This window comes from Amblyomma mixtum, chromosome 5 (assembly GCF_055824585.1).
Source record: "Amblyomma mixtum isolate Tamu chromosome 5, ASM5582458v1, whole genome shotgun sequence".
Taxonomy (NCBI): domain Eukaryota; kingdom Metazoa; phylum Arthropoda; class Arachnida; order Ixodida; family Ixodidae; genus Amblyomma; species Amblyomma mixtum.
Genome location: NC_143016.1, coordinates 79,677,423 through 79,705,156, shown reverse-complemented (window position 1 = coordinate 79,705,156; position 27,734 = coordinate 79,677,423). Strand labels below are relative to the sequence as shown.

The following is a 27,734-nucleotide window of genomic DNA, read 5'->3' as shown; positions in this document are numbered from 1 at the left end:
TTAAAATGCTGCCAATATTTTTCGATATAGAACCACGCTAGTCGATTATTGCTATAGCTTCAGCCAAGAAACGGCAATTAACAATGCACAGAATTCAGTGGCGGCTTCTATCTCATTTATCACCTGTAATGTTTTTTTTTTTAATTAGCATCAAAAATATCAATTCATGAGCGTTCTTGGATTAATTACGACTGCATTGAAATGTGGCCGCATGACCGGAACCGAGCAGTTATTTCCATATTCTGTATTTGTACGTAGCGCTATTGCCGCCCTACCCCTATTCTTTTTACTATCGCTCCCCCCTTGCTTTCCCTCTCACTGTCCTCTCCCTGCCCTTTCTCTCAGGTGCTTCAGGTTTCGATGGCAGATGCCGATGCTAGCAACATCTTTTCCTTGAATTGATATTTTTATTAATAGACAGCCAATAACAGCAACGTCGTCCACCACGGCCGGCGGGCCCTTTTTGTCTTGAAAGCACGAACTGATGGGCGAGTTGGTTATGCATTGTATTATTGAAACAGCGCAAGGACGAAGGCCAAAGAAGAGAGCAGAGGAAAGGAGGAAAAGAAAGCACTGTGTTGTCCGTTTCCTTCTTTTCTCTGCTCTCTTCTTTGGCCTTCGGCCTTGTGCTGTTTCAATCATACCTTTTTGTCTGTTTGCGAGGCGAGAATGACCGACCAGCTGCCAGTCGACGTGCAGATCGTTTTCGATGGGGAAATCCCGCGGGGCAAAGTGACAGCGGAGAAAGGAAACGCACGCGCATAGAATACTCATCACGGCCAAGGGCGGCTACGCGTCCTTGAACGGAGGCTGGCGGACATCGGCTCCAAGGTGCAGTTGCCGCTTGACTGCCGCACGGCAACAGAGTCCTTTGAGATACGCACTCTAATATTGCGCATAAAATGCAAGCCACTATTTCAATTGAACAGTAACTCGAAATTAAAATTGCATTACTTTTGGAACTTTACTGCTGTTGCCACCTTCAGTGCGATCGCTGTTAAGCTAATTCCCTTCGTGATTTTTCTGTCTTCATGCATATATATATTAGTAATTCGACATTCATAATCACGTTGCAATATAGATACCTAAAGGGTCCGCGTTAGATTCTTTCCGAGTAGTTTATTGTGCACTATATAGCAGACGTAGTTACCTGATTTACGCGCTTTTTCGCGAATCACGCGAAGCTGGGGAAAAAATAAGTCCCGCCAATAACTTAGGCAAAACGTCGTTTATAATTCGTCAGAAAACATGCCTGGAGTTTTCACATATCTGCAAACAGAACTGGAAAGTGTGGAGACACTCTACTCCCAAGCTGAAATAAAAGTTAGCTCGTCGTTTGAGTTTCTGTTCGTTTTATGTTCTCTATTATGTTGGGCTCCCCTCCTCTGCATGAAATATGTGAAGACTAGAGAGCAGTACAAAAAAATTAAGGCTTTCGATGGCTCTTGATAGTAAATTTGTATTCGCTGCGCGAACGAGACGAGAATCCGGCAGAAGTACAAATTACTTTTTAAAGAAAGTCTTCCTTGAGAACTACTATTCTTTTTGTCTACTGCTGAGTTCCTGCTTAAAGTTGGCTCCACAAGAGCCAACTTGTGGAGCGGGACAGCACGTAACACATATGAGCCGCGTATCCTTAGCCGCGTCAGAAAACTTGCATACATCAGGGTCAACAGAGTAGAATTAACGGTGCTGCAACGTCTGCACTGCGAAATATAGCACTCGTTAACTATTCATCGACTTTATTCAAATTCACGAAATGCATGCTCGCGAAAAAAGCCGTTTACAGTTTATGACGTTTTATTAACTGCTGAATCATTGCTTCAGAATCCAACTAATCAGTATCGATCGTTGCATGGAAGCGCCAGACGTGTCGTAGTGACTGTCCGGAAAGTCATACATTCAGGAAATTAACTGGATAAGACACACTCAGTGAGACACATATGGGTCCTGACTGAACGTGGACGTATGACCGCATATTTTACCGAACCTGTTAAGCAACTAGTCGTTTTAATTCAGAAATTAAAATTCAAAACTGGCTTTGAGGAAAGGTGAGGGCGCGATGTAATTTTCTCACCCTTGTTGGACACTCGAACCGCAAAAAGCCAATTTACGCCGATTTCTGTCCAGGTATGGCCGACAAATGCCCTTGCACCGTACATGCGTGCATAGCGCGTGTCTGTATGCATGCCCCACAAAACAGGGTCATTGAGCCCAGACCTCTACAGCTTCAGAAATCCTTCATTCGCGAATACCTTCTTCAGTTCGGACTGTTCGCTGTCGTTGAGAGGTAGCAAGGGCGACCTAACAGGGCCTCCATAAAACTCAAACCATTCCATGGATGTCTTCACTCCCGCGATGCCAAAACGTTTTGTCACTCCCGCGTTGGGCGCTATCAGCCTGTGCTGCAGGCGAAGCGCCTCTTGCGCCGCTCCTTTCTCGAAGAGCTCCTGCAGTTGGCACACCTCGGCTCCGAGCGTGTTGGCCAGAGCACACACCCCGCCGACAGCGCCGACCTGCAGCGACGGCAGGAGAAAGCCGGCGGACCCAGCCAACACTTGGAAGCCGCACTCCCGCGTCTTGTGCACGATGTAGCCGATCTTGGCGATCTCTCCGCCGCTGTCCTTCATGCCGATCACGTTCGGGTGAGCCGACAGGTGGATCGCCACGTCGGCCGGCAGGTCCACTCCCGTGTTACCAGGCACGCTGTAGAGTATCACCGGCACCGGACTCTCGTCGGCTACGAGGGCGAAGTGTTTCTCGAGAGCCTCGGCCGTCATGCGTCCTTTGTAAAAGCAGGGAGTGACGACGAGTACGGCAGACGCGCCAGCGCGCGCCGATTGGGCGGCGAATTCAATTGTGGATCGCGTCGACTCGTGGCCCGCGCCCACGATGAGCAACTTGTCTTCAGGCAGCGACAATTTCACCCTGCGCACGATCTCGAGGCGCTCGTCGGCCGTCAGGAGCACACATTCGCCCGTGGAACCGTGCACGACAAGTCCCCGAAACGGTAGTGCTGACCAGCGATTCAAATTATGCTGGAGCTTCTCGTACGACACTTGGCCCGAGCCGGCGTCGAAAGGGGTCGTAATCGGCGGGTAGATGCCAGAGATGTCGAGACATTTGCGCTGAGACGCTCGTCGCAGCGATATAGCACTGAGCCCGCCAATCGATCGGTAATCATGTAAATGCATACAGCGGGCAAATTTGGCGAGCATGGTTGCAGTAATCCACACGCAGCGGTTTGTCTACGCGGACGTAGCTGGTATTTGTGCTAGTGCTGCGCGCTGCGCTTCCAAGTCTGCGAGATAGCGGCCGAGAGGAGGCGCGGGAGCTGAGATAGATGCCCCGCAGGCCATCGCCCTTATCCGTGCAATTTGGCACCGCGTGGTAAGCGAAGAGTACTGATAAATGTGTGTCTCCGGCGGGAATGCTTATTCTTTTTCGGGGTGCTTAAATGTCCAGCCGAGCCGGCATCCAGGCATCCTTTTACGGTTCATGGTTTACGGGTGTTTAACTTCCCAAAACGACTCGGGCCATAGGGACGCCGTAGTGAAGGGCTCTGGAAATTTCGACCACCTGGGCCCTAGTAGCACAGATTGCTGCTGGAACATTGCAGCAATGTTACCTATTTAGGCTGCATTAACGTGGCTAGTGTCCTCCTTTGGCAATATCAAGACAACATATGTGAAAAACATTGCTGCTACATTTCCCACGATGTTGTGTCCACATATGTACAACATTGCTGCAACGTTGCCACAATGTTTCATAACATCAATGTAACATTCTTGAAAATTTTAGCAACCCTGCACAAGCATGCAGGCCTGCCAATTGGTAAGCTTCACAACATATCATAACGCTTTTTGAGGACCAACGAGAGCGACCGGCACTTGAGCTGCACAATACAGTACAACATGTAACTCATACACTCACCTCCGAGCAGGTAACAGAGAGTCGAGCTTATATAGCCGTTCCTGAAGGGTGTGCCAAGGGTGACAGTGGCGAATAGGTAATAAACAAAGCTTTGCGACATATTAATCGAGCTGTGCATGCAATCTATAGCAGGCGCAACAGAAGAGGTTCAGTTGCAAAGTACTGCTAGTCGAAAAAAATGTTTACTGTAGCAACAGTCGGAAAACTTCTGGAACTCTGTGCTTGAAATATATTTGTAATGTTGCTTTATTGTTATGATTCAAGCATTATAATAACGTTCATCAGGTTGTATTGCCTCAACGTTGCTTCTCGATGTTGTTCCAAAGATGGCAGATGGTATGCTATCCTAACGAATTTCTGAGCATTTGGCTGCAATGTTAGCAGAGGGTGTCATCCTGACCAACTTATGGGCATGTTGCTGTAACGTTGGAGTATGTTGCACAACATTATAAAACATTGGCGACATTGTCATAACGTTCTGGCGACATTTTGTGCTACTAGGGGGGTTCTTTAACGTGCACAGTACACAGGCCTATAGAATTTCGCCTCCATCGAAATTCGACTGCCGCGGCCGGGATCGAACCTGCGTCTTTCGGGCCAGCAGCCGAGCGCCATAACCACTGAGCCACCGCGGCGGCACCGGCATCCTATTAAGGCCGGTTCACATGCAAGCGACTGAGCGATTGAGCGACGCGTCGCAGCGAAAATTTCCAACTTTTTGAAACCTCGCCGCTCGTCGCAGCGACGACTCAAAACAGGTTTTTCCGCCGCGGCGACAGGATTCGCAAGCATTTTCGCTGCCATGTGAAACAGGCTTTACTATTTTCCCAGTCTGCACGAGAGGTGACTTGAGGTAGCGAGCTATTATCAGCGTGAATATACCGACTGATGTAGAAAGGAAACAATGCAATGGCGACTGCACCTGTCAGCACTAGCTCATTCACATTGCGCTTTTGTGCCCCATGCATAACTATGTGATGCTTGCATTTGTTTTGAGAAGGGTACGGCTGGTGCGAAATGCGTCCGCACTGACTTGAACACATTTTTGTGCAGAGTTCCTGAGAGTGCCCATCTTCTGCTTCGTAACTGTAGCGGCTACTTGCACAGGATGCTACGCCATGCAGTCACTTCAGGCGTAGCAGGTTATGTTTCAGGGTGTTCTCTCGAGAGGTGTTTCAAGGTGTGTGCCCCACAGCCCGCACCTTATTACAAGTTAGCGTGAGGCGCGGGCTATGCACATGGGACGATCACGTGATCGCAGATGCTTTTTCACAACGACCACTGTGCATTGGCTGCGCATCCTCAACCGGCACTACATTCGCCCTCACAATTGTGCAGCACATTGCGATCACCCAGATTTTTCATCTTTCAGGCGAATTTAGCTTTCCCCCCTTGCATATAGGTGCTTCTTCATGGTCACGAATGCAGCAAAAAATATTTTCAAATATTTCATAAATCCTGGTGTTTGAAGATTAGTCTCCATCTCCACATATTTTGACAGTTTGTAAGAAATTCTGTACGTGCATGTAAAAAATTAGCTACTGGTGTTTTTTATTAAAACTAATTAAATGGCTCTCTACAGGCCTGGATATGCTAGTTAAGCGGAAAAATATTTGTTCCGAATCTAATTTGTAAATGGCACCCGAAAAGATTAAAACAGCACTAGCTTTGTGCTGCAAAAGTTTCCAGTTTGTGTCATATCCAGCTTGCCGACAAAACAAGTACATAGCTGCCACACTCCTAAAATAGCTTATACTATGCACTTAACAGCATATTATGAAGGCTGGTTCACATTTTGAAACATCTCTACTTATTCATCACTGACTAGACGAGGGGAGAGAATATGTGGAAAGGAGAGAGCAATATCGCACATTATACGAAGTGCACACACATCCAAGTTACGCCTAAAGGGAAAGATTTTTCAGTCACAACCATGGACCGAGGGACAATTTCGAATAGACAGTAGAGACATCTGCATCACAATCAACTGCATGCATCAGCACAAGACGAAGTTGGTAAAATTTAGTTAACTGGGATACGTATAGATATGCATACAAAGCAGAAAGGTGTCTATGTAATTCACAACACCAAAGGGCACAAAGATCATTGGACTCAAAACAACAGAGCTGCTTAAGTTTTAAGCTTTCCTTTAGTGGCTTTTTTTTGCCTTATGCCCCTTTGGTTGGTCAGGTGAAATAAATTTTACCACTTAGAGCAGATTATTTAGTCTTCTACTCCAATTGGTTCAATACTGAAAAAAACAATACAAAAATAAGTATGAAAACCTTATGAACATGCCATACACAGAGACACATTGTGGCATAGTGTGTTGTACATCTAATATGCAGAGGCCAACATCTTTCCACTATATACAGGGTTCTGGAAAGTGTTTTTGGGTTTCATATCTTGGTAACCTACACGTGACAGATGCTTTAGCTGCTAGTTAGGTCATGTACACGCTCTTTACTGACAAAGCATCACTTTTGTAACTGCAGGCACTAGTTTTACTGTCATTTTGACACATCAAACTTAGAAATGAGTATTTTTCCACAAAATGAGTATTTTTCCACAAAATGTCAGCAGAATTGACTGATGCAACAGGTGCGAGTGAGATGTCCAATTACATGCAAAACGAGAGCAAATGTTTCCAGAATTATTTATTAACTGATACCAACAAAAGTAATAAAAATGTGCTCAGAATCAGTGCACATTGCAAGTACTGTGACCTTTCAAACCTTCAATAGCAATATGCATTCACACTTCAATATTAAGCTGCATAAAAACAGACACTCAACCCAAAGCAAATTCTCAACACCATTATGAAAGGCAGGTAACTACCCGTGCCATTTTCCTTGGTCTTTTCCCAAGTGAGGTATACTAGCTTTCAATATGCTGAAAGGCTTCAGCATTCCCTTTTGGAATGAGAATTGAAAGAAACAGCACCAGTAAAGTGCAGTTCTCATTGAGCTTTAGTGTCTTGCACTGTATTAAGATATCTATAAGCATATAAGATGCCACTATTATCATGAAACATTACTAGCAATGCAGGACTAGATAGTACTTGTGCACACGAAAGCATGAAAGGAAATTGCGCAGGATCTGGAAATTCACTAAGATGTAACAGCACACAGAGCAATGAAATTTATTCAGTAAGCAGATTAAAAAAATGTCAAAAGACAAATGAACTTCTCAGATATCAAAAAACACCGCAACTTGCACCAGTATGACATCTCCAAGAGCACCATACCAGCTAGTCAACAAAAGACTTAAGAGGCAAAGCAAAACAACATTGTGGCCAAGCAGACATGACAAGACAACACACAAAATAAGCTCTTCTCTAAAAAAAAATTCCTAATATAAATATTAACAGAAATGTAAATAGATATGTATACATCTCTTATCACATGGAAAAATGATGTAAAATCCTAAACACACGGGATGGGGCTCTCGCTACCAAGTGGGTGCATCGATGTAAACTCGAAAAGTAGACGAAAGGTTCAAAAGCAGCACCTAGTACTACAGTCACGAGCAGGCTTCAGTCTTTTGTTCAACCTAGTTATGCACTAAAACACAAGCTTAGGGAACCTATGAGAAGCACAGTAAGTGAAAGTACAACTGAAACCAAGCAAGGGAAATGAAATCTCTGAAGTTCTTCAATCTTGTGTGCTTTTGCATGGAAGCACCTATACCTTAAAATAGAAACACAACTGAGCAACGTTGTTCAAAGATTTCCCCGCTGGTGTGAACAGCTAGGTAGAACATACACATTGAATTAGGAAAGCCTAAACAAGCCATAATGGGACACAGCCGTAATGAAACAACGAGCAATAGGGCAGTGGGGAAAGCAGGCAGCCAGCAGTGTAAACGTAAAAGAATTGTTCATGCTAACAAGTTAACCATGTTCCATGGAAAGCACTTGCAAACAGCAGCACAGGCAAGAAAGAGTGCGCGCATAAAAACAAGTCGCAGGATGCGGAAGAATTAATGCCACTACGGCAGTGATGAACTGCCAACCCCATTTCCACCATGTTAGAGCACTAGCTTGTATTGAAGAAGCGGAAAACCATGGCCGCGACGTGCATAACACAAACATGGTATCAGCGACAAACTTTCAATGCGAAGTGCCTACGCGGTGGACAACTGCCAGCACATGCCGGCTGAACTGAACGCAGCACTGCATTACTGTAATGCAATTATGGATGCACATTTGCTGTGAATCACCCAACAGCAACTTTCACCTACTGACAGGGCATCACTCAAGGCATGTGGTTACACAAAATGCAGTGCCGTAGTAATGACGATGCGCTGCTAATGCTGGAAATTAACCGTCTTATGATTTTTTTGACTGGAATAAACTGGTTGCAAAAAGACATTTTTTGTGCAATCAGCGACATATAAAAAGAGAAGTGCATGTATCTAAACAAAACGCTTTAAAAAAAAAAGGAATGGTAATAATGACTTCAAAGTAGCTGGATGATTATGGAAAAAACTGCCAATTTAGAGATTATTGTGCCCTTGATGACAAGAGCAGAACTGCTCCGTGGGACTACATTAGATGGTGCATGCAAAGCAAGTGCAGTGTGAGCAAGAAAGTGTGTTCCAGAATGCGATACATGGTGACATATTGCTGCTAGTAGCGTAGAAATATGACACTGACTGCAATGCATGCCTGGAAGAGTGGCTCTGTTAAGGGAGATCAGAATCTGCACACATAAAAAAACAGTGTATTGTATACAATCACTTCACAAGCTTTGATTTTTGCCTTCATTTGAGATCTGAATCCCTAAAATGGAAAAACTTTACTAACACTATTTGCTACACAAAAACCATTTGTAGCTGACTGTACAGCAAAAATGTGAACAAAATGTAGTCATTGGCCTCCCAAGGAGCCTAAAATTGATGGCCATGCCATTCACACATTTCTACATTGATGCATTAGTGTAATATGTTGGCAACGTTAAGTATTTACAAATAGCGCATCTTGTATAAAAAGTGGCATCAAAGCAAAAACAGCACACATTTCTGTTACAGGGGTGCATATTAGATAACTAGTAAGGTGTGTGTGGTCAGAACTTGCTCAGCATACTAGTATTTTGTTCTTTGCGTGGGTCTAGTAACACAGACAAGGCTAAATATGTGAAAGCCTGTAACCACACTATCAGACTAGGATCTATTGAAGAAATACCTAAATAAAAAAAATTGTTTTGTTCAAAGGTTTTCTGCACAGCATAGCCTCAAAAGTAGTCGCTGAAAAGGACAACCGCCTAACATTTAGCTGCAACATACAGCTGCCTACGTCAGCCTTGCATTTCTTTTGAAATTGAAAGTTATTTAATTATTCATCTCCTTAAAACAAAGACTGGCACAAGATCGTATATCAAAGCAATATCATCCCACCGCACTCGTTTCTCCTAAATTAAGTACATCAGAATGCATGAGTAAAAACTGTGACCATTAATAGATGACAGTTCTCTTTGTACCAGCGACCATAAGCAGTCAGAACAGCAGTTATGACAGCCACACGTGAAAGGTAACAAATCAATTTGTATAATCAGTAGTAAGCCTTTCCACACTTGCCATTTCCATGCCATCTCTCACTGAGAGGCACTAAGTCTGGATGCCAGAACAACAAAAATGAAAAGCATCTGCTGCAAGCATCAGCACTGATTCCAGGAAAAAAACTGGAAAACGATGTGCAAAATTTCAAATTTCAATGGCTACGAAACCAATGAATTTGCTTTGAATCAACGCTATGGCAGGTTTTTGCAACTGCATTAAGTACAGGGTAGAGAAACACTGCGTTCACAACCTCGTAACTTCGTCACGATCTAAACCATCAGCCCTCGGCAGCAATGCGCTTGCACCAGCTGCTACAGACGTAGGAGGTGGGGGCGGAACACCGAGAGGAATCTTCTCTTCGTGGTCCGAGAGGTGTGAAGACGAGGGGCGAGACTCAACACTGCCGGCTTCCGAGAAGTCTGTGCTCTCCGAGAGGCCCGTGCAACGGGAGAAATCGGTGCTGCAGCGAGACTCGAGCCCATCCCAGGACCCCTTGGGCGTAGGGACAGTGCTGGCCGGCAGGCTTCGCGACGCCTGACGGCGCGCTGCCGCCGAAGAGGCCTTGGGGAGCGTTGCAAATTGCTTCTGCTGCGATACGGGCGATGCGTGTGTAGTAGACGTCGCCGAGCTGGCCCTGCACAACAATGAAGGGCAAGAACGCATGGCATCACTAAGCCACTGCATTCAGCGGCGCAGACAACTAGGAAAAAACAACTTCTGTGCACATGGTTGGTTGGTTTGGTTGGTTTATGGGGTTTAACGTCCCAAAGCGACTAAGGCTATGAGAGACGCCGTTGTGGAGGGCTCCGGAAATTTCGACCACCTGGGGTTCTTTAACGTGCACTGACATCGCACAGTACACGGGCCTCGAATTTCTCCTCCAAAGAAATTCAGCCGCCGCGGCCGGGATCTTCTGTGCACATGGCTGATACTGCGCGCACTTGCAACTAGCCGTACTAGCCTTCATCAAACTTAGCCCCTCCCCTCTTCTTTCTTTATTACGAGGACACTTAAAGTCAATGATTCCAATCATGAATAGCACACCACACTCCTTGTTTTCTCATGTGTGGCCACTGAAAGTGAAACAAAATAGACTCAACTGTATGTTTAATGCAGCATTTCTGGCATTGTTACAAAACTGTTTAGGCAAGAATTTAAAATCTGCGCTCCTTGACAGCAACTGTGCTTTGAAGAAAAGGGCTGCTCTTAGAGAACTTTCAGGCGTCCTTTTTTTTTCAACCTCATTCAATGACTTTTGCACGTCACTAAAAGGTTAACAAATTTCAGATAGTGCATTTAATTTTTCAACACGTTCATAAGAAGATGAAACAAAAGAAACTACAGTAATTAAAAAAAAAAAAAACACTGCACATGACTACAAGCTACCAAGCACACAGTGTGCAGACCTTGTATACTCAGCTACGCTGCAGAATGAAAAATCGCGGTTTGACGTACCCTGAAGACCTGGAATGACATTCCTAAGGTTTTCTAGCCATAGAAACCCATGTTCTCCATTAATGGTGCGGAGATTTAAAGACTCCAATTACCAGCACGCTGGCCAATGCACAAATGTGCACATAAGGCCTTGGAAGCAGTGAAACATGTTTGGCACATGCTCACACTAGAGCTAGCATTTCAACAGCTAGGATAAAGGAACAGTTCTTGGCCCATCAGCCCGAAAGACTTGGAACAATACTGAGGTATAAACACAAATCCGAAACATAATACACAATCCTGTGTTGTTCTCTCGCTCTTGTACGACTCTTTTCCCCTTTTCACACTGCTAACTCATAGAATAATCCAACACCAACTCACCCAGTTTGCCTTACTGTGGACTGATAAACAGGTTCCAAGAACACTGCTGGTGGCGAATGCACAGTACAAGCGCTGACACGAGTTATGCGAATACCCATACAGGTGGGCAAAATGTGCCCTTCACAAGTTACAGCTCAGCTTTAGCGTTACTATTCACCGTTTACGGAAAAAATTTGCTCACCCTTCTGTGACAGTGGGTGCCAGCTGATTGAAGCTACGGTCAGAACGCATGGAGGAGATCTTGAAGCTGTGCCTGTTCCACAGCGAGGACGACAGGATGCGTGTGGCCGAGGTGAGAGCGTCGTCTTCGCGCTGCCAGGCTGAATGGGGCCCAGGCTGGCTGCCACCGTCCCTCGGCTGCTGCTGCGTGCCATTGCAGGTCACGGCTGCAGGCACGTGTATGCCCCTCTCACGCCAGCTGTCCAGCAGCTGCCGCTCTTTATCGCAGAGCTCCTTGAGCTCCGTGATCTTATCCTGGAGGACCCTCTGCATAGTGTGATAGTGTGCAATCAATTAATATGACAATTGCTGACCACATTAAGAGAACTAGACAAAAGCAGAGCTGCTCTGGTCTCAAAAAAACCAGCCCACTAAGCAAATTCAGTGCTACTCTCAACAATTTAAACCTCTGGTTTATTCAAACTGACGCCTTGGGTCCAGTGAACAAGTCTATCAGAAAGCCTACCCTGAATTCAAACTTCATACAGTTTAAACAAATTCTCAATCCCCTTCGAGTATGAATCAGCAAGAGGAGGGTGCATATGGCTAGCGGCATTAAGTGGCAACGCAGCAAGAATAAAAAAGCGGGGCTTGAACATCTTATACAGTCAGACCTCTATATAATGAACATGGATATAACGAATTATTGGCTATATCTGAATGTTCATAAATAATTATGACAAACACATACAGTTATTACTTTACATATCAAATGCGGCTTGCCACAAAATGAATATACATTGAACTGCCAAGCACCAAGCTGTGCCAGCTTGGATGGCAGGCTGCAGGCTTCGCCTCGCTACAAGAGTGACTAGTGGGGGCACAGCAAGCTTTTTGTGCCAGTGTTCAGGCTTTATCTCGCAGTTACTGACAGCATCACGAAAGATACTGTGATGTGAACAGTTGGCAGATGGGTGGTTGGCACCAGTTAGCACTTCTCACAACTGTTGATGGCGCCCTGAAACCAGCGGTATAGTGAACTAGAATACTATCCTAGTGGCGCGAACGGAAGGGCGCGGGCGTGCTCTTTGGCGTAGAAGCCACCAGGTGGCGCCACTGCATCTTTTTCCAGCGGCGGCGTCGCGGCTCCGTTTGGAGCTTGTGTATGTTTCTCCACGTCGTTGTGTCGGTGTGTTGCTCTAATACGCCTGTAGTTAATAAAAATGCATGCCGTTTGCTTCAACTAGCTTCAAAGTAACCTTATAGGCACTTTTTTTTCCCCGCCGTGCCCCTTTGAGCAGTTCGGCGATGAAAAACTGCGTCGTTGCATGCCGTATGCTACCGAGAACGGGCAATGAGAGAGGCTCACGGTTTTGCCGGTGGGTGTTAGTTGTCTAGATGCATCTCTTACCAGGCTGATTTTGTTTACCTGCGATTATAGTTTGGTACTATGGGGTTTAATGTCCCAAAGCCGAGCACCATAAGCACTCAGCCACCGCGACGGCTTACAGTTATAGAAAACTACATTCTTCATTCATCAGTCCGCGCGCCTACGTGTCATCTAGTTTACGGAAATCAGTTTTTTTCTGAGGCGGTTAAGCGGCCTCAGAAACATATTTTGTTCACTGAATGTTACTCACGATTGAAAATATTTCCACCCCAATTTTCGGCAAGTCTTGCATTGTATGCATGACATATGCCAAGTTGAGAAGACACGGGAGGCGAGCATTATACCTTTATTGGCAAGTGCAGACATGTGAAGGAAAAATTGAAGCGAATATTGGTTTGATGGGAGGCACATTATTGGCGTAATCAGCCGAAATTAGGTTACATAGCAATGTCATCCGCGGAATCAAGGCTGTGCTTGTAGCTTTCCTAACAAGGTGCTTCGGAGATCTAAGTGCAACGACTCATTTTCAGGTACTTAGAAGCTTGGCGCTTCCGGTTGTTGCTGCTATTGATGCTTTCCATAAAAAAGTTGGTTGGTTTGGTTGGTTTATGGGGTTTAACGTCCCAAAGCGACTACCCAGACAACACCAAACGTCCTGAGGACGTCCTCAAATGGTCCAAACGTCTTCATCCCTGACAGGACATTCTGAGTACTTTTTGAGTGCATCACGGCAAAATGTCCTCAGTTTGTATTTCGCGGAACGACTCCAGGACGAAAATTTCTCAAATGTCCTACAAACGTCCTATCGCAGAACAATATTGGGGCATTGAACTGAGTTGAAACCAGCTTTATCTCTCGCACTCGGCGTTCATTTCCTAAAAACTGCAGGTTTATTAAAAGATACTTGTGTACAATAGAGATGTAATGTAGGAAACCATTGTGACTGAAAATATTATGTGCCTTCAGGAGATATCTTAGGTTATTTTGGTTTTCAAACTTGGTCTTATGTACTGCATGCTTCTGATGGGCTTGGAGTGTTCAGATTTTTGGGCAATTTGTCGGATTAGCTATTACACTGAGGTGGCAGAGTTCAACTCCTGTGAGAGTTGTATAGTCATTGCTGTAGGAAAATATTGCATGGAGAATAACCTGTAACTGCCAACAAATATGGTGAACGAACCAATCACTTGAGTATGCGATACTTTAGCAAAATTTATTTGCTAAAATCCAAGACAAAAGAAGCACGAAGAAAGCTGTTTCACAACCCCTGTGCACACTGCCTACAATAATTAAGAATACAGTGACCCACATACCCTGGGCTACATGTCATCTGATGTCCTGAAAACAGACTGAGAAAGTCCTCCAAAGGAAATCTGAGGATGTCCTGAGGACATACTGAGGCCGGAACACAGGACTAAATGAGGACCTTTTGAGGATTAGAAGAGGACGTCCTCAGGACAAAACAGTGTCCTCAAAAATATTCCTCAGGACGCCCTGAGGATGTAGTTCTGTTGTCTGGGTAAGGCTATGAGAGACGCCGAAGTGGAGGGCTCCGGAAATTGAAGGCGGGTTGTTATATAAAAAGCAGTGAGCTCTGCTGCCACATTCTCACAGTGATCAGGACAGCCAAGCCGAAGCTCTGTTTTTGCCTTTACCACCTGTACAATATCAACGATACTGTCTGCATGTAGTTCTAGGAAGCTAAAACATGTCGTGAAGCCATTTTTTAGGTCAGCTACAAATTAGTAGAGGAGAGCAGCGGGATACAGAAGACCAACGTTGTCTTTCATGCGAGTGAACGGGGCTAGGTTTTAGTTCTCAGCCGCCTCTTTGGTCAGCAAAAGCAAATTCAGGCAGCTTTCGCAGCCCGTCTTCAGGGCACATTTTCTGGCGACATAACCAGCAAAATATTAGCCGGCCGTCACTTGATGCCACAGTGCAGGTGACACCCTCTGAACCTCAAAACTGTTTGGGTTGGTGTGGCTAGTGTGATCCCGTACAGGGCTTGTAATGCAACATTTTTGCCATCTAGAGCAATGGCTCTGCGGAAACTTTTCAGTGACACCTGATATGTAGAAAATATATTACACAGATGCTCTCTTCCTGGTAAATATACTGTGCGGCGAACAAAGACGCCTTAGGAGCTCCCGAATAACCGCTCCGACAGCCCGGAGCAAAGCAATGAGTCCGTCTTCCTTTTCGGCATCGTGCCTCTCTGTAGTATATAGCACCAACTTCACACACGCAATGATTTTCTCCGGATCACTCACATCTCGAGGAGTCACGCCGAAACTTAGAACGCACACAAAACACTTCGGTTCTGCGCCCGGAGAGCCGTTTTGAACGTGAGAAGCAGCACGGCAGCGGCAGCGCAGGCTGGCGCAGGGCTAGTAAAAGGCGCAGTGGCGCCCCTTGCGGCGAGGAGCGGCGTTTTGCTTCAGCCGCTACGCTGCCGCGCGCCTCCGTTCACGCCACTAGATGAGTATTCTAGTTCACTATAACCAGCGGCATAGTTGTAGCCTTCCGGTAGCCACCTGGTGCTCAAGTTGACAGTGGTGGTGAAAACTGTGATAGCTTTTGTTCTGGTGCACCATTTTTCACACGACACCGCTATAATGCGGGGAAGCCACACTAGCTAGCGTTTGACCAGCTGCTGCAATGTGTTGGTGGTGCTAAGCGGGGAAGTCAACCTAATTGGCAATTGCTATGAGCGGATTCACAGTGGCGCTAAAACTTGGGAAAAGGTCTCTCGAAGATGCCCTTCTTTCACTGACTAAACCTGATTTCTCTTGAGCGAGTTTTAGGGGCAAAATATTAAATTACGAATTTTGGCTGTATCGAACCAGTTTACGATTTTTTGCGTTTTATCTATAACGAGATTGCACTGTAAATACAGACCTCGAGAAATAAGGCACAAAAATATTGATTGTGCACCCATCAAGCGCATATGTGTAGCCTGGGCTTGCGCCAGCACGTGTGCATAACTGAGGCCTTACTCGCAATCTTTTCACACACAACGCAAGCTGTGCATAGTGAGCGAAGAGACTGTGAGCAGCTACCAATTCTCAAACCTGCAAAAGTAACCCAGTGGAGCCAACAGTTCCATTACAGCCGATTACCTTTGCAGAGCTACATTCTGAATGACCATATCCAGTACCTCAAAAGCACACCAATTATACTACTCTATCAGTCTTCCTCCAGTATGCAGCCTATCACATTACAATCAAGCATACTGAGAGCTGTGCTTTCACAATTTTGCCGTCATAACAACGAACTGTTCCACACACATCCTGCTCGCTGCAACTCTTTATTATGAACCCTGCAATGCTGAAACGTAATTTTTTAACAGAATCTCGCAGATGTGACCTGTTATACAACAGAGCTGACACATTAAGATTAATGGTGGCAGCAAACACTGCACATTTAGTGGTGGCTTTGTACACTGCAATATTGTTCAACATACAGCATTTAAAGTGAAGATACGTTTGTGTGTGCATGTGACAAGAGTTCTTCTGATTTTCCATTCAGTCATAAATTGCACTCACCATGAAATTAAATGCCCAAACATCCTGCAACTGTCATACTGTCCCTAGCTCACAAACAAAAAAATTTGGGGGGCACTTCATTTACAAAGTTGTAACTACTTTTTGCAACCCTGGTCAACACAACACAAGCCTCAATGGTGGCATGAATGTTCGATCATAAGAAGCACATTTGAAATAAACCACCAGAAATAGATGGAGAAAAACGAGAGAAGGGCACAGGACTACATTTGTCATCCTGTGTCCTTCTATCATTGTGCCTCCATCAATTCCTGCTGGTGTAGTTGAAATCCCACGCAGCAATCAACCCAAACCTTCACATTAGTGCAGGAGTACAGACAAACACAGGAGGAGTGTCTTTACATTCGACGATACATTGGGCTGAAGTGCACTAGTAGAAATTTTTCTGTGCTAGACAGCATTTTGACACGCCTCACATGCGTGAACATAAAACGGCGCTGGCAGAATTCCAAAACCGCACTGGTTTGTAGAGGTAAACTGCCACAGCATCTTCGTTTGCAACAACCGAGAAAAGAAAGTGGTGTAGAGGCAGAAAACGCAACACAGAGCTACCATTCTCTCTCGACCAGCGTCACACTGTACCTGGAGGCGCAGGTATCGGATGTGCAGCTCCACCTTGTGGACGCAGTCTTCAAAGAGCACCACCATGCGCATGGTAGAAGCGCAGCCCTGGATGAAACGCACGAGGCTTTTGTGGTCCACGTGCTCCATGTCATGCCCATTTATTGACAGGATCACGTCCCCTGCACGTGCCAGATGAAAAGCGTGGCGCAGAGGTAGACGCTCCAGTATCAACTGGCAGAAGACCGTCCCACTCTGCAGTCCACTATCATCTGTCAACGCATCTGACATCTACTGCTCGGCTAACCAGCATTTTTCCGTATCAGGGTATACGGAGCAAGTGTCTAACCTCCAGCTTTTGAAGTTCGCGACACTGACAGGACACTTAAAGAAGTGGGTTTATAATTATTTGTGTGCGTGTACATGCATTTACTTATACACTGGTCCATATTATCATTAACAAGAGTTAATGCAGCATCACCCAAGAAGTGGCAGCGTTGCAATTGGTCGAAACGATGCAACGTCCTCAAAGGCGGCAAAGCATGAAAAGTTAACCAGTAATAGCCAGTACTTTAGTTAGATACAACCCAAGACCGAAGCGGCAAATGCCCCTCATAGGAGACCCTCCAGCCAACGGAGTCAACAGATGTTCAGAACACTGCGGTTGATCCGACGAAGCTGTGGTTATTCACCATTCATCTGCCACCCGCAACAATTTTGCCCTAACAGCTCCAAGGGGATTGGTCAAGGGGTGAGGGAGAGAACTGGTCAATGCAATTAGCTGGAAGGGCTCCTTTCAGGGGCACTTGCAGATTTGTTCTTCAGTTATATCCGACTATAGTAACTGCATCAACTGCAAAGGAATAGAACAGAAACGGAATAGAATTGGAATGTTTTTGCATTACTCGCACATAAGTTCCTGAAGTGCCCCTGGTAATTTTCTTTCCTGCCTACCTTCCCACAGTATCCATTTCATTTCCACTGACTGCCATTCAGGCACCCAACAAGCATTCTGCTGTTTCTGCGCCTGGCAGTCCATTTTTTTTTTTTTTTTTGATGTCAAATACATGATCATTACCCACTGCACAGAATAAAACAAATGCACTCAAGTTAGCTGCATATAGGAAGGAGGGCTGGGATTGCAGAGTTCAATATACACAAAAATGATTTCACACATTAAATACTACTAGTACTCAAAGAAAAAGTCGACAACACATTTGGTGGTGCATAAAAGTATGCCAGGTGCTGCTCTGTCACAGCTTTTACACAATGGCGCTTGCTCTCCACTGAGTTGCATTCTAAAACACATTTGTGCAGTCATCTCTCACAGTGTGAAATGAGCATGCTAATAGGGGGTGGGGGGTCAATCGACCAAATTTGGTGTATTCACAAGAAGCACTAGAATATCACCATGAATGTGATCACGAATAAAATCGACAGTGGCATCAAGACTGCACACTTGTCTAGCCGATGCGGCAAAATGTAGTGAACTGGCTGAAGACAGAAGTGAACGCAGGGAAGCTCATGACTGTGAGCTTATGAGGATGTCTACAGACCCACTTATGAAGCTGCGATGAACCCAACAATGCAAAATTACATCATCATAAGTCCTCTGTGAATTCTGTTTACAAATTACTTTCGCAATCCATTCCCTACTTCATTGCCAGTGGTCAGGCCCAACTTTGACACTGGAGTGGATGATACCACAATTTGCAATTTTAAATGGCTGAAGAGCAAAAGAAAAGAATGAATGCAGAAAAGAAAGAAAGCATTGTCCCACAATAAAATTTTTTAAGGGACTCCTTTCCTTTCTTTGATGTCAAATTAATAAGCCTGTACATTACAAGCAGACCTTCAGCAATCTTGTGATGCTAAGCTCTGAACAGAAAGAATGCCACGTACCCAACCATGTGTACAAGGTTAGCCAAAAACCGTAACTCCTGAGATGGTAAGGACGAACCCGCAATACTCATGCAACTAGAAAACATTCAATGCGACCTTTAGAATGGACCACCCAAAGGACGCACATACCAGCAAACTCATTTCCACCATGCACTAATGTGACAGTGGTGGTCTTGTCAGGGATGTACAGACAATCCCAGATATCCCAAACTCAAAGGGGATAACGATAGTTCAATATATCAATAATTCAATGCCTAAAAATGGCAACAGATAAAATTATCTACAACCTGGAAGTGTGCATATGGTGGACCCACACTAGCAGTGCACTGTTCTCTGGGTGTCGCCAGGTCTGGCTCACTTCGCATTGAAGTCACAGTGGATGGTGCTTTGGGAAAAGCCACTACTGATCATAACAGCTGTAATTCTGTTACAGGTATAAAATAAATGCAATAAAAATTATGGGGGCACTTAATTATTAGTATGCGATGACAACGCGTTCTCTTTGCTTGAAGAAGTAAGGTTGACGGCTTAGCGCACTTATCAGCAAAAAACTGATCGGCACTTGCCGATTGGTCCCCCACCTTCCACAGCAACCACCCTCATGTTGCAAATGCCTTGTCCACCTCAGAACCTCCACATCCATGATAGCTACCCTCTGGGTTCTTCCCGTCGCATCCACCTTCCAGCCTCTCCCTCATGTCCTCCAAAAAAAATGGAGAGAGGAAAAGTCCCCCTCCACTTTGCCACCTACTAGTCACGGCAAATAATTTCTGCTGAGCCATTCTTGTCATTTTCATTCTTGCAGAGTCATTCTTAGTGGGGCTTCTAAAGCCTTAACATCTGTATTAAAATTAAAGTTGATTTATTTGGCACCTTCGGCAGCAAAGCACGCCAAGCGAGAGCCGCAGCAAGCCTTTGGTCAGCTTGCCAGGCATCACTGCATGACACCCAGTGCAGTGACCACCGGCTTTCCCACATGACAGCAGTGTCGTGATGAAAATAAGGACGCCAGACCGAAGGTCGCCTTCAAGCACATCCCATGTTCACCTTGTCACGCACTATTACAGCACTACTGTTGTCAGCAGGTGCCCAAGCGCAGCCAACCCGGCACAGTGCACGAAAAGTTATCATGGGAGCCCTATTAGGTGAAGCGCCACTTGCAATGCATTGTGCACGGTTCAATATACGTACTATCAACTGTTCGCAGAACAAGAGTTCGATAAACATGAAGAACACTACCATACTTTTACACGAGATTTTCAAGGGGATATTCTGACAGTTCGATATGAACGATAATACGATAATAAGGGTTCGGTATGTGCAGGATCGCCTGCTGAGCAAGCGATGCAATACATGTCACACTTCCAATGCTTGACCGGTTGATTTCGTACAGTTTTCATGCTCTCTAATAGCTTCTGACACTTTAGACTTCTAAAGCAAACGACCTAATGGCCACTGAGATTGAAACGAAGCATGTAGTCTCCACCACCATGCCCAAGGTACGAGCACAAACTCACCTGGGCGCATCCCTGCACGAAAGGCTGGCCCATCATACTCGACATAGTCAACGTATGTGATGAGTTCTATTTCTCCATCTCGTTTGTGGTGGATGCCGTACGTCTGCGGGACACAATACCACTGATGTGAGCTCTACTGTTCTCAGCAGCACAGATGAATGTCAATCAAAAATGTGAATGGTGAGCATGCACAGTGCATGTCCACAGTTTTCGGACCATTCTGCATGTCGTTACAGGAGCTGTTCGGCTTCTGTTGTACACTTGGCACTGCATGTAGTCTAGACATTCATAGTGCCTGCCAATCTCCCTGCCAAAGCCTCTGGAGTGGCAAAAGCACAACAGCAGCTGCCTAACAGCATGTGCAGCACTGCACAGCACGCAAGCAGTACGCATACGAAAAAAAAAATGCACTTGTGCCTAACCATGCAGCTGTAAGCAACAAAAAAGAAATAAGACACAAGAGGCTTTGTTTGTTAATTCCTTTAAATCTATGACAATCAGACATAAGGTGCATACAGGTGGACAGAATGATATCAGTATCCTGAAGACTAACAAGACCACACAGCGCACTGCAAATGACAGCAAACTTCCAAGGCAAGCAGCAGCGGGTTTTAGAACCAGCTGTCCATACTGAATATCAAGGGAATGTTCAGTTTAAAGTTGCAGTGAAATTGCTTTGCAGTGTAGCTGCCAACTTGCTTCCGCAGCTGTTCTACCCGACTGGTTTATAAAACTCGCAAGACTTGAGCACATGACCTACGCTGTGGTGGCAAATGCTGACAAAGCTTTAAAGCTTGTCCTATTCTCTGCAAAAATAATCAGCTTCATGCTATGTTAGGCCGAACAATGCCACATGCTGCCATGATCGTGGCACCAAGCCAATCTCCGAACAAAACATGGCACAAGAATCCTCACCTGCAGTGTAAATCCAAAGGAGCCCTTGCGTCTTTCCACGATGATGGTTCTCCGGCGGCGGTCTTCGTCCGGGCCGGTCACTATCACCCGGTCATTCTTCACCCTCTCCAGGATTTGATGCTGAAATATGCAAATGGTGCTCATCACCAATGAAAGAAGCACGATGCACTAACACAAGCAACAGTGCTACGAAGTGGCAGAGACATGGGGCATCAATATAGACACAACAGTGCAAGAAAATACTGATGTTGCATTGAGTGCCAGTACGATTTTTTATCAGTCTAGCGACAGAAAATAGCACCTCAATCAAGCAAGCTATGCAGACACATACTGCCCTCTATCCTAGTGCAACGACTAAGAGGGAATGCCCACACAAAAAAACATAGCTGAACCAACGGCCGAACATGTTTTCAGCCGTGTTTTGCCATGGTGCCGCGGTTTCTGTGCCTGTCTATTTTGTACCTCAAATGTCAACCGGGAACAAAAGTAAGACTTTCAGTTATAGCACTGCATTCCTGTCAAAAATGGAGAAATCTACTGTATATTTGATTACAGAGCAAGTGGTTTCCAAAAGCAACTCAAGCAAGAATAAGAGTATCACAATTATCAGCTGAGTTGAGCCCACTGCAGCAAAAGTGCTCCCTTATGAGCCACCAATTATTACACTACTTCATTACTACTTGGTAACCAAAAAATTTCTTGTTGCTTTTGAGGCCAAATTAGAAAAATCAACACCAATATGCAAATAACTACCTCGTGGGTTAGAAAAGGGCTTGGGGTGTGCGTTGGAACAATGGCCATGACTAACACACATGAATTGCACCTTCAGAGCAGTTGTGGCTTGAGCAGTGGTGAAAAGAAACGAAGCCCTTGCGCAAGTGTAGAGGAGGCTTCCCATTGTGAGCCACAGGGTCCTGTGGCAACAGCCAGCGTCAGGTACGCTCGGGACTTTCGTACAGGATACACTTCCTCGCTGCTGAACATACAAATGAATATGGATGCACTGCAGTGCCAGAGGAGCTTCCCGGAGGAGCTACGACAAACAGGCTGTCGTCACTCGCAGTTGCTTGCTGGCAACAGACAGTGCGTGGGGTACCCACTTGCTCAACTCAAATGCCTCGCCACTCTCGCCACTGAGATGCAGGTAAAGTATGATGGCTTCATCAGAAACCTAGAAGCGTAAGGCAAGCTTGCCAAATGCCTGGCTACTGTCCTCATCTATGGCTGTATTCAGGACCTCATCGTTCAGCATGTGCGTGCGATGACTCTGGGGTGTATAACAAAGAGGTAAATCTCCCAAGCAAAACTTTTGCAACTAATGCCTGGCAGTGCATTAGATCACAGCATTATACCGAAAGGCCCGACATACTAGGCGGCCTGGTTCGGCTTCTGACACACACCGAGTCCACAAGTTAAAGAGTAGACAACCCTGAATAAGCTGATTCGGCACTTCCACTATTCTTTGCCATTGCTTAGGCTGTGAGTCCTGTAGAAAAGCAATGTGCGCGTATTTTTCAGTGTTCCTACTTCCAACTTCGCCACTTCTTCAGCACATGAGGAAGTTATTTCCTTAACAGTTCTCACTCTTGTGATGCGACATCCAAAATGGCTAGAACTTTTATGGTTACTTTGATGGTTACTTTGTATTTCAACATACATACTAAGCTCATAAATCTACCTGGCTCTTCGCTGCTCTTACCATTTTTTTTCTTTTAGTATCCACCTAGTCTCATTCTAATAAGCCATTGCTTGTCCTTTATGCGTATTACAGATCCTGCTCAGGTTGATTTATGTTCAACTTTGTTTCAAATAAAACTCAAGTTTGCACTCTAATCCGTACAAATTTTTGGTTGAATTTTTTATCTGGCCAGTGTGCAGGACTAGTACAGTACATGGATCAGGTGATCACGCACACATGGATCATGTATGTGAAATTCGCCTAAGACCAGTAAATAACTTATTATTCAGTTTCTACTCTCAAGATGCTTCGGTTTCGGTTTAAAGAGCCGATCAGTGGCTATGAAGTCAAAGTTTAGCTCGGGCAACGTGAAGCATAAGGAAAACTGTAATTGATGCTTTGTTGTTTTAATTCGCTTAAACCCTTATGCCAGCCCGCTCCAGAGCTGGAATGCCAGCAAATGAGCAAGCAGGTATAATATTATCGTTTCTGTATGCATCAAGCGGCAACTGACATCACAGCCAGTGCTTAACCGCTGAAAACGAAACACAAGAGAAGAAATTCAATTATAAATTATTTACTGCGAATGGGCAGACTATGTAACATTAATGTTTACTAATGTCTTGTGCACCATTTTAAAGAACACGCAACCGAAATCTGATGTCTGTACTCCTCTAGTGGCGCATTATCATTTTTCAACCCATCATTTTCTTTAATGTTCCTAATGTAGCCTTTTCGTTTCCCTTTAGAACGGGTATAGGCCCCAAATGTTCAGTGCACATTTTTTTTATTTGCAATGGTGCACAACACATCAGTATACGTGAATCACCAAGTGGCATTCACTTGTGACCACTAAATTCATAATCGAATTTGTTCTCCTATACTGTTTCACATGAATTGTACAGAACTTCAACAAAGCCGTCGTTTGGCTCTTGAAACCTAAGCAGAAACACCCTAAATAAAGAAATTCAGTTATGCTTTATTTCCTGGTTGTAGCTAAATTCCATGTGTTGATTCATCTACAATAACGTCTTCTGCATCATTACAAAGAAGAAAACACGCAACCAAAATCTGGTGTCTATACTGTTTTAAGTTCTTTCACCCGCTGGTAATTTATCTGTTTCTTAAAAGCTTTTCCCCGTTCTTCCTTCAAACCTGGGCTAACTTAGTCATTAAAACTCTTTCGTCACCACATTTCATCTTGCCTATCACCTTCACATCTTGTATAATACTGGGATTTGTGCATCTCCATCTGGGCCTTTTCGATGCTCACTTTCAGTACGAAAGCATTACTTCACGGGGCAAACCCCACCAAGAATCTTGTGGCGCCTCTGACCTTAAGGGTGTAGGGAAATAAAATAAATACTACCGCCAGTGGGTTTCGAACCCGCAGCGGTACAAACAGATCCCCTTTGCTGGCCACTGCACGAGAGCACTTTTGCTATCTCCACAGCCAATCACATCTCGTGTTAAAGTGTGACACACTCTCGCGCTGTGCATTGCACATCATCGTCTTCATCAACTTCCACCTGCGGTGTGAACAGATCAAATCAGCTTAACCTTGGTAAGAGCTTAACCCGAGTATAATATCGTTGCCAGAAAGCAAAACCATGAGCCAACCAGGCTAAACACATGCTTTCGCACGTCTACTCAGTATATAACTAGTTTAAAACTCTACCAGTTTTTTGTTCATGTATTTATGAAACAAGGTATTCATTACTCTGAGACTATTCATTTTTGGTAAATTTCAGCAGCAGTTTTCCTCAACCAATCTCAGAGCCCACACCATGCTATAAAACAGCCTTTTAACTCATCAACTTAGTCCCTAAATTAGCATTCAAGTCCCACATTAGTATGATGAACTGATGTATGAATACGGTTAAAAATTGGACCAGAGTTTCCTACTTTTCGAAGCCATGTATACACTTCTATTTATCAAAATTTAATAGCCCGTTAAATGCCAAGAATACCACATAGCATTAGAAATGCAATGCGAAAATCTTTCGCATCTTGCACATTGTTAGATGACACATACGGCTTACAGGCCCAAGAAACAAATAATGGCTCAATGCCAGTGCTGAGCAAAAAAAAAAAACACTCTTCTTGTGTCGGAGTTTTAATTGTTTACAAAGGAAAAAGGTCCTTTAGTTCATTAAAACAGATAACAAGAAAAGGTAGACAGAAAAAGCAATTTGAAACTGGTGACTGTTTTGCAGCAGTCCACAGCCCTCTAAGGCTGAACAGCTGTTCCAATGTCAGAGATATCGGAGGGAATTAAAAAAAAAGCACATAGTACTACTGTAAAATCAGTGTAAAGAAGCACTGTGTCCTGCTTGCTTCATCTATACGGCTGCTTTTCCCCATTTTTGTGGTTGTCTACAGAACAAGTTTATCAGCTGGCTGAGGGTTCATAACCACGGTACAAAATTTTAGCACTGTCTTCCGTCTTCGGCAAATTTGTTATTTACTTTAAACAGGGATAAGTCAATTTCACTGCAACTCAATGCTCACCAAAGTGATGTGAACTATTTCACTAAAAACACTTTAGAGAAACATTTTAATGCCCGATTGAGTGAACACAATGAAACCAATGCTCTGTTCACGTGATTACGTTATTAGACGGGGCTCTCAATTACTCATTGCAGACAATTAAACTCAAAATGTGCACGACAAATGGACAGCAAAGCATACTTTAAAGAAATGCAGAAACAGCACAAACAGTATCGGAATGAGCACTGGCAAAGTAACCCGACTACCACTCAAAACAAGTCAACTGAAAACAAAGCCGCATTTGCAACACACAAGGCTCTACGCCCAGCAACCAGAAGCCTGCTGCAAGCCTCTGAAACAAAGCTCAACAAACACTCGTCTCTGCATTTTAAAGAGCATGGGATGTCGCAGGAAAACCGTGCATATGCCACACACTCGCTTTCTTACAACCACACGTGCTTCAACTACAAAAGCCACAGAGGGAAGCTTGTTCCAAAAGGAAGTAGATCTAAATATTGCAGGCACGTTCCCAGCATATGTCCACAGTGCCAACCCCGTTTTCACTGGCTTGACTCCAGCACTCAGCTGTCAGGGCCACGTAGCTTGCTTCCCAACAAGGACACACTTCCAAGCTATTCCTATCAGCCACACAACATTACCTGCTCCACGTAATTCAGGCGCGATACAGTAGCAGTATAGAGCGCTGCCTTTCGGGGTTACGACTATGCTATCGCTAGGGCACATCGGTGTACTATCTTCAGGGACAAATCCCCAAAGAGTATCCACGCTAGTTCGGCAGGCGCTGAACCCCCCCTCTGAGTAGTGTACTACCTGTGTATGTGCTACTTCAGACACCATAACGACGACTCGTGAGCGCGGCCGGGTCAAGGTGCAACGAACAATCCACCTCCACAGCGTTTTGCGGCAGTCTTGCGTCTGGGTTGCCCCATCCACACTCTCCGCCTACCTAATTATCTCCAGCGAGCCAGAGGCGAGCGAGCGATTAACCCAAGCAGCGCTTTTGGAGGGCGGCCAAGAGCTTTGTGTCTCTGCAGTTATTTTCGCCTGCGCGCGAATGCGCGCGTATTGAATCCACTGCGGCCAAGATCCGGCCTTGGTCGCAAGCGAAGCGTGAGGAACCGCGGCACTGTTTTGCGCCAGCCCAACACAAAGGCGTCCCGGCAGCACTTTCGCTCGGGAAAAGCTCCATCGCATCCTCGGGCCGAGACATGTTCAGCTCTGCCACTTACCAAATCACACAAACCATCGAGTTTGGGAAAATACAAAGCATCTCTGCAACACACAAATCAATATCAAGCAGCCTGTAGTACAATGGCCAAACCACCATAGGCCTCAACCACAGCGACAAAGACAAATTTACATATGAAATGCGGCACTACCTTTACTTGTGTTTAACAGTGACAGGGGAAACATAAAACGTCATGCTGAACTTCGCAAGTCCGGGCGCGAACGCATCTACTAGGGGGAAACTGAAGCTACGGTTCTGCTCTTACGCGAACCAGTACCTTTCACTATCGCCTATACTTCGACGTTAGAAACCTGCAATAGCTCGGCTGCGCCGTACACAGATGATTCCTCAAATAGACGCAGTAAATACGCCTATCACTTTGACATACCTGAGACGATTCCAGGCTGGCGAGGACACTGCTGTGTCCGTGATGGTGGTGTCGTCGGTGGTGGTGGCGTTTGCCATGTTTTTTGCTCACCTTCGGCGACGACATACCGCCGCCAACAAGCATTGTGAGCACGTTCACGAAACGAATGTATGCAGCATTGCCCAATACACCGCCACAGGCACTTCCATTATCTGCTTTTTGACGACCGTCGCCTGTCGCCTAGCTACAACCACCACAGACCTACAACTGCAACCACAGCGCCGCAGAACGCTTGCGCTGCCTGCTGCGCCTGTCTGCACCTATCTGCTTCTGTTTATGCGCGGCGAAACTTGCGCTTGACGCGCCACAAGCGGCGCACAAGAATTAGCAACACGCCTACGAAAATTTAAAAAACTTAAACCCATAATTTCTTTTTATTAAACATCTTTTATTTTAGCAAAAATTTTGGTACGTTGTGTAGTTTTTGTTCTCAAACTTTCAGAATAAAATTACGACTGTAATCACTGCTATACGTGTACTAATTTGTTTGAAACATTGAATTAAAGATCTCTTTTTCAATTTTAAATATGTTTGAATACAGGAAAAGCATGATCTAGCAGTTGAGTTATCATTGAG

The 27,734-nt window shown here is 45.1% G+C and overlaps 2 protein-coding genes across 3 annotated transcripts; both read right to left on the bottom strand.

Annotated features, from left to right (window-relative positions):
- Positions 1 to 1,784: 1,784 nt before the first annotated feature.
- On the bottom strand, positions 1,785 to 3,479 carry LOC149342776 (4-hydroxy-2-oxoglutarate aldolase, mitochondrial-like). Its single transcript, XM_089542233.1, has one exon. It carries the CDS (start codon positions 3,216 to 3,218, stop codon positions 2,223 to 2,225), a length of 996 nt encoding a protein of 331 aa, XP_089398359.1. The 5' UTR covers positions 3,219 to 3,479; the 3' UTR covers positions 1,785 to 2,222.
- A 3,095-nt stretch (positions 3,480 to 6,574) lies between these two features.
- On the bottom strand, positions 6,575 to 27,417 carry ssp6 (PDZ domain-containing short spindle 6). Of its 2 annotated transcripts, none has more exons than XM_089545242.1 (6): positions 27,120 to 27,417; positions 21,315 to 21,434; positions 20,400 to 20,502; positions 17,002 to 17,162; positions 11,489 to 11,793; positions 6,575 to 10,126 (listed from the first exon to the last, which is right to left on the bottom strand). In XM_089545242.1, the coding sequence occupies exons 1-6, from the start codon at positions 27,240 to 27,242 to the stop codon at positions 9,736 to 9,738; spliced, it is 1,203 nt and encodes a 400-aa protein (XP_089401368.1). In that variant the 5' UTR covers positions 27,243 to 27,417; the 3' UTR covers positions 6,575 to 9,735. The 2 variants fall into 2 exon arrangements, with proteins under 2 accessions (XP_089401368.1, XP_089401369.1); XM_089545243.1 differs by lacking the exon at positions 27,120 to 27,417 and adding an exon at positions 26,314 to 26,636.
- Between the last annotated feature and the right edge of the window lie 317 nt (positions 27,418 to 27,734).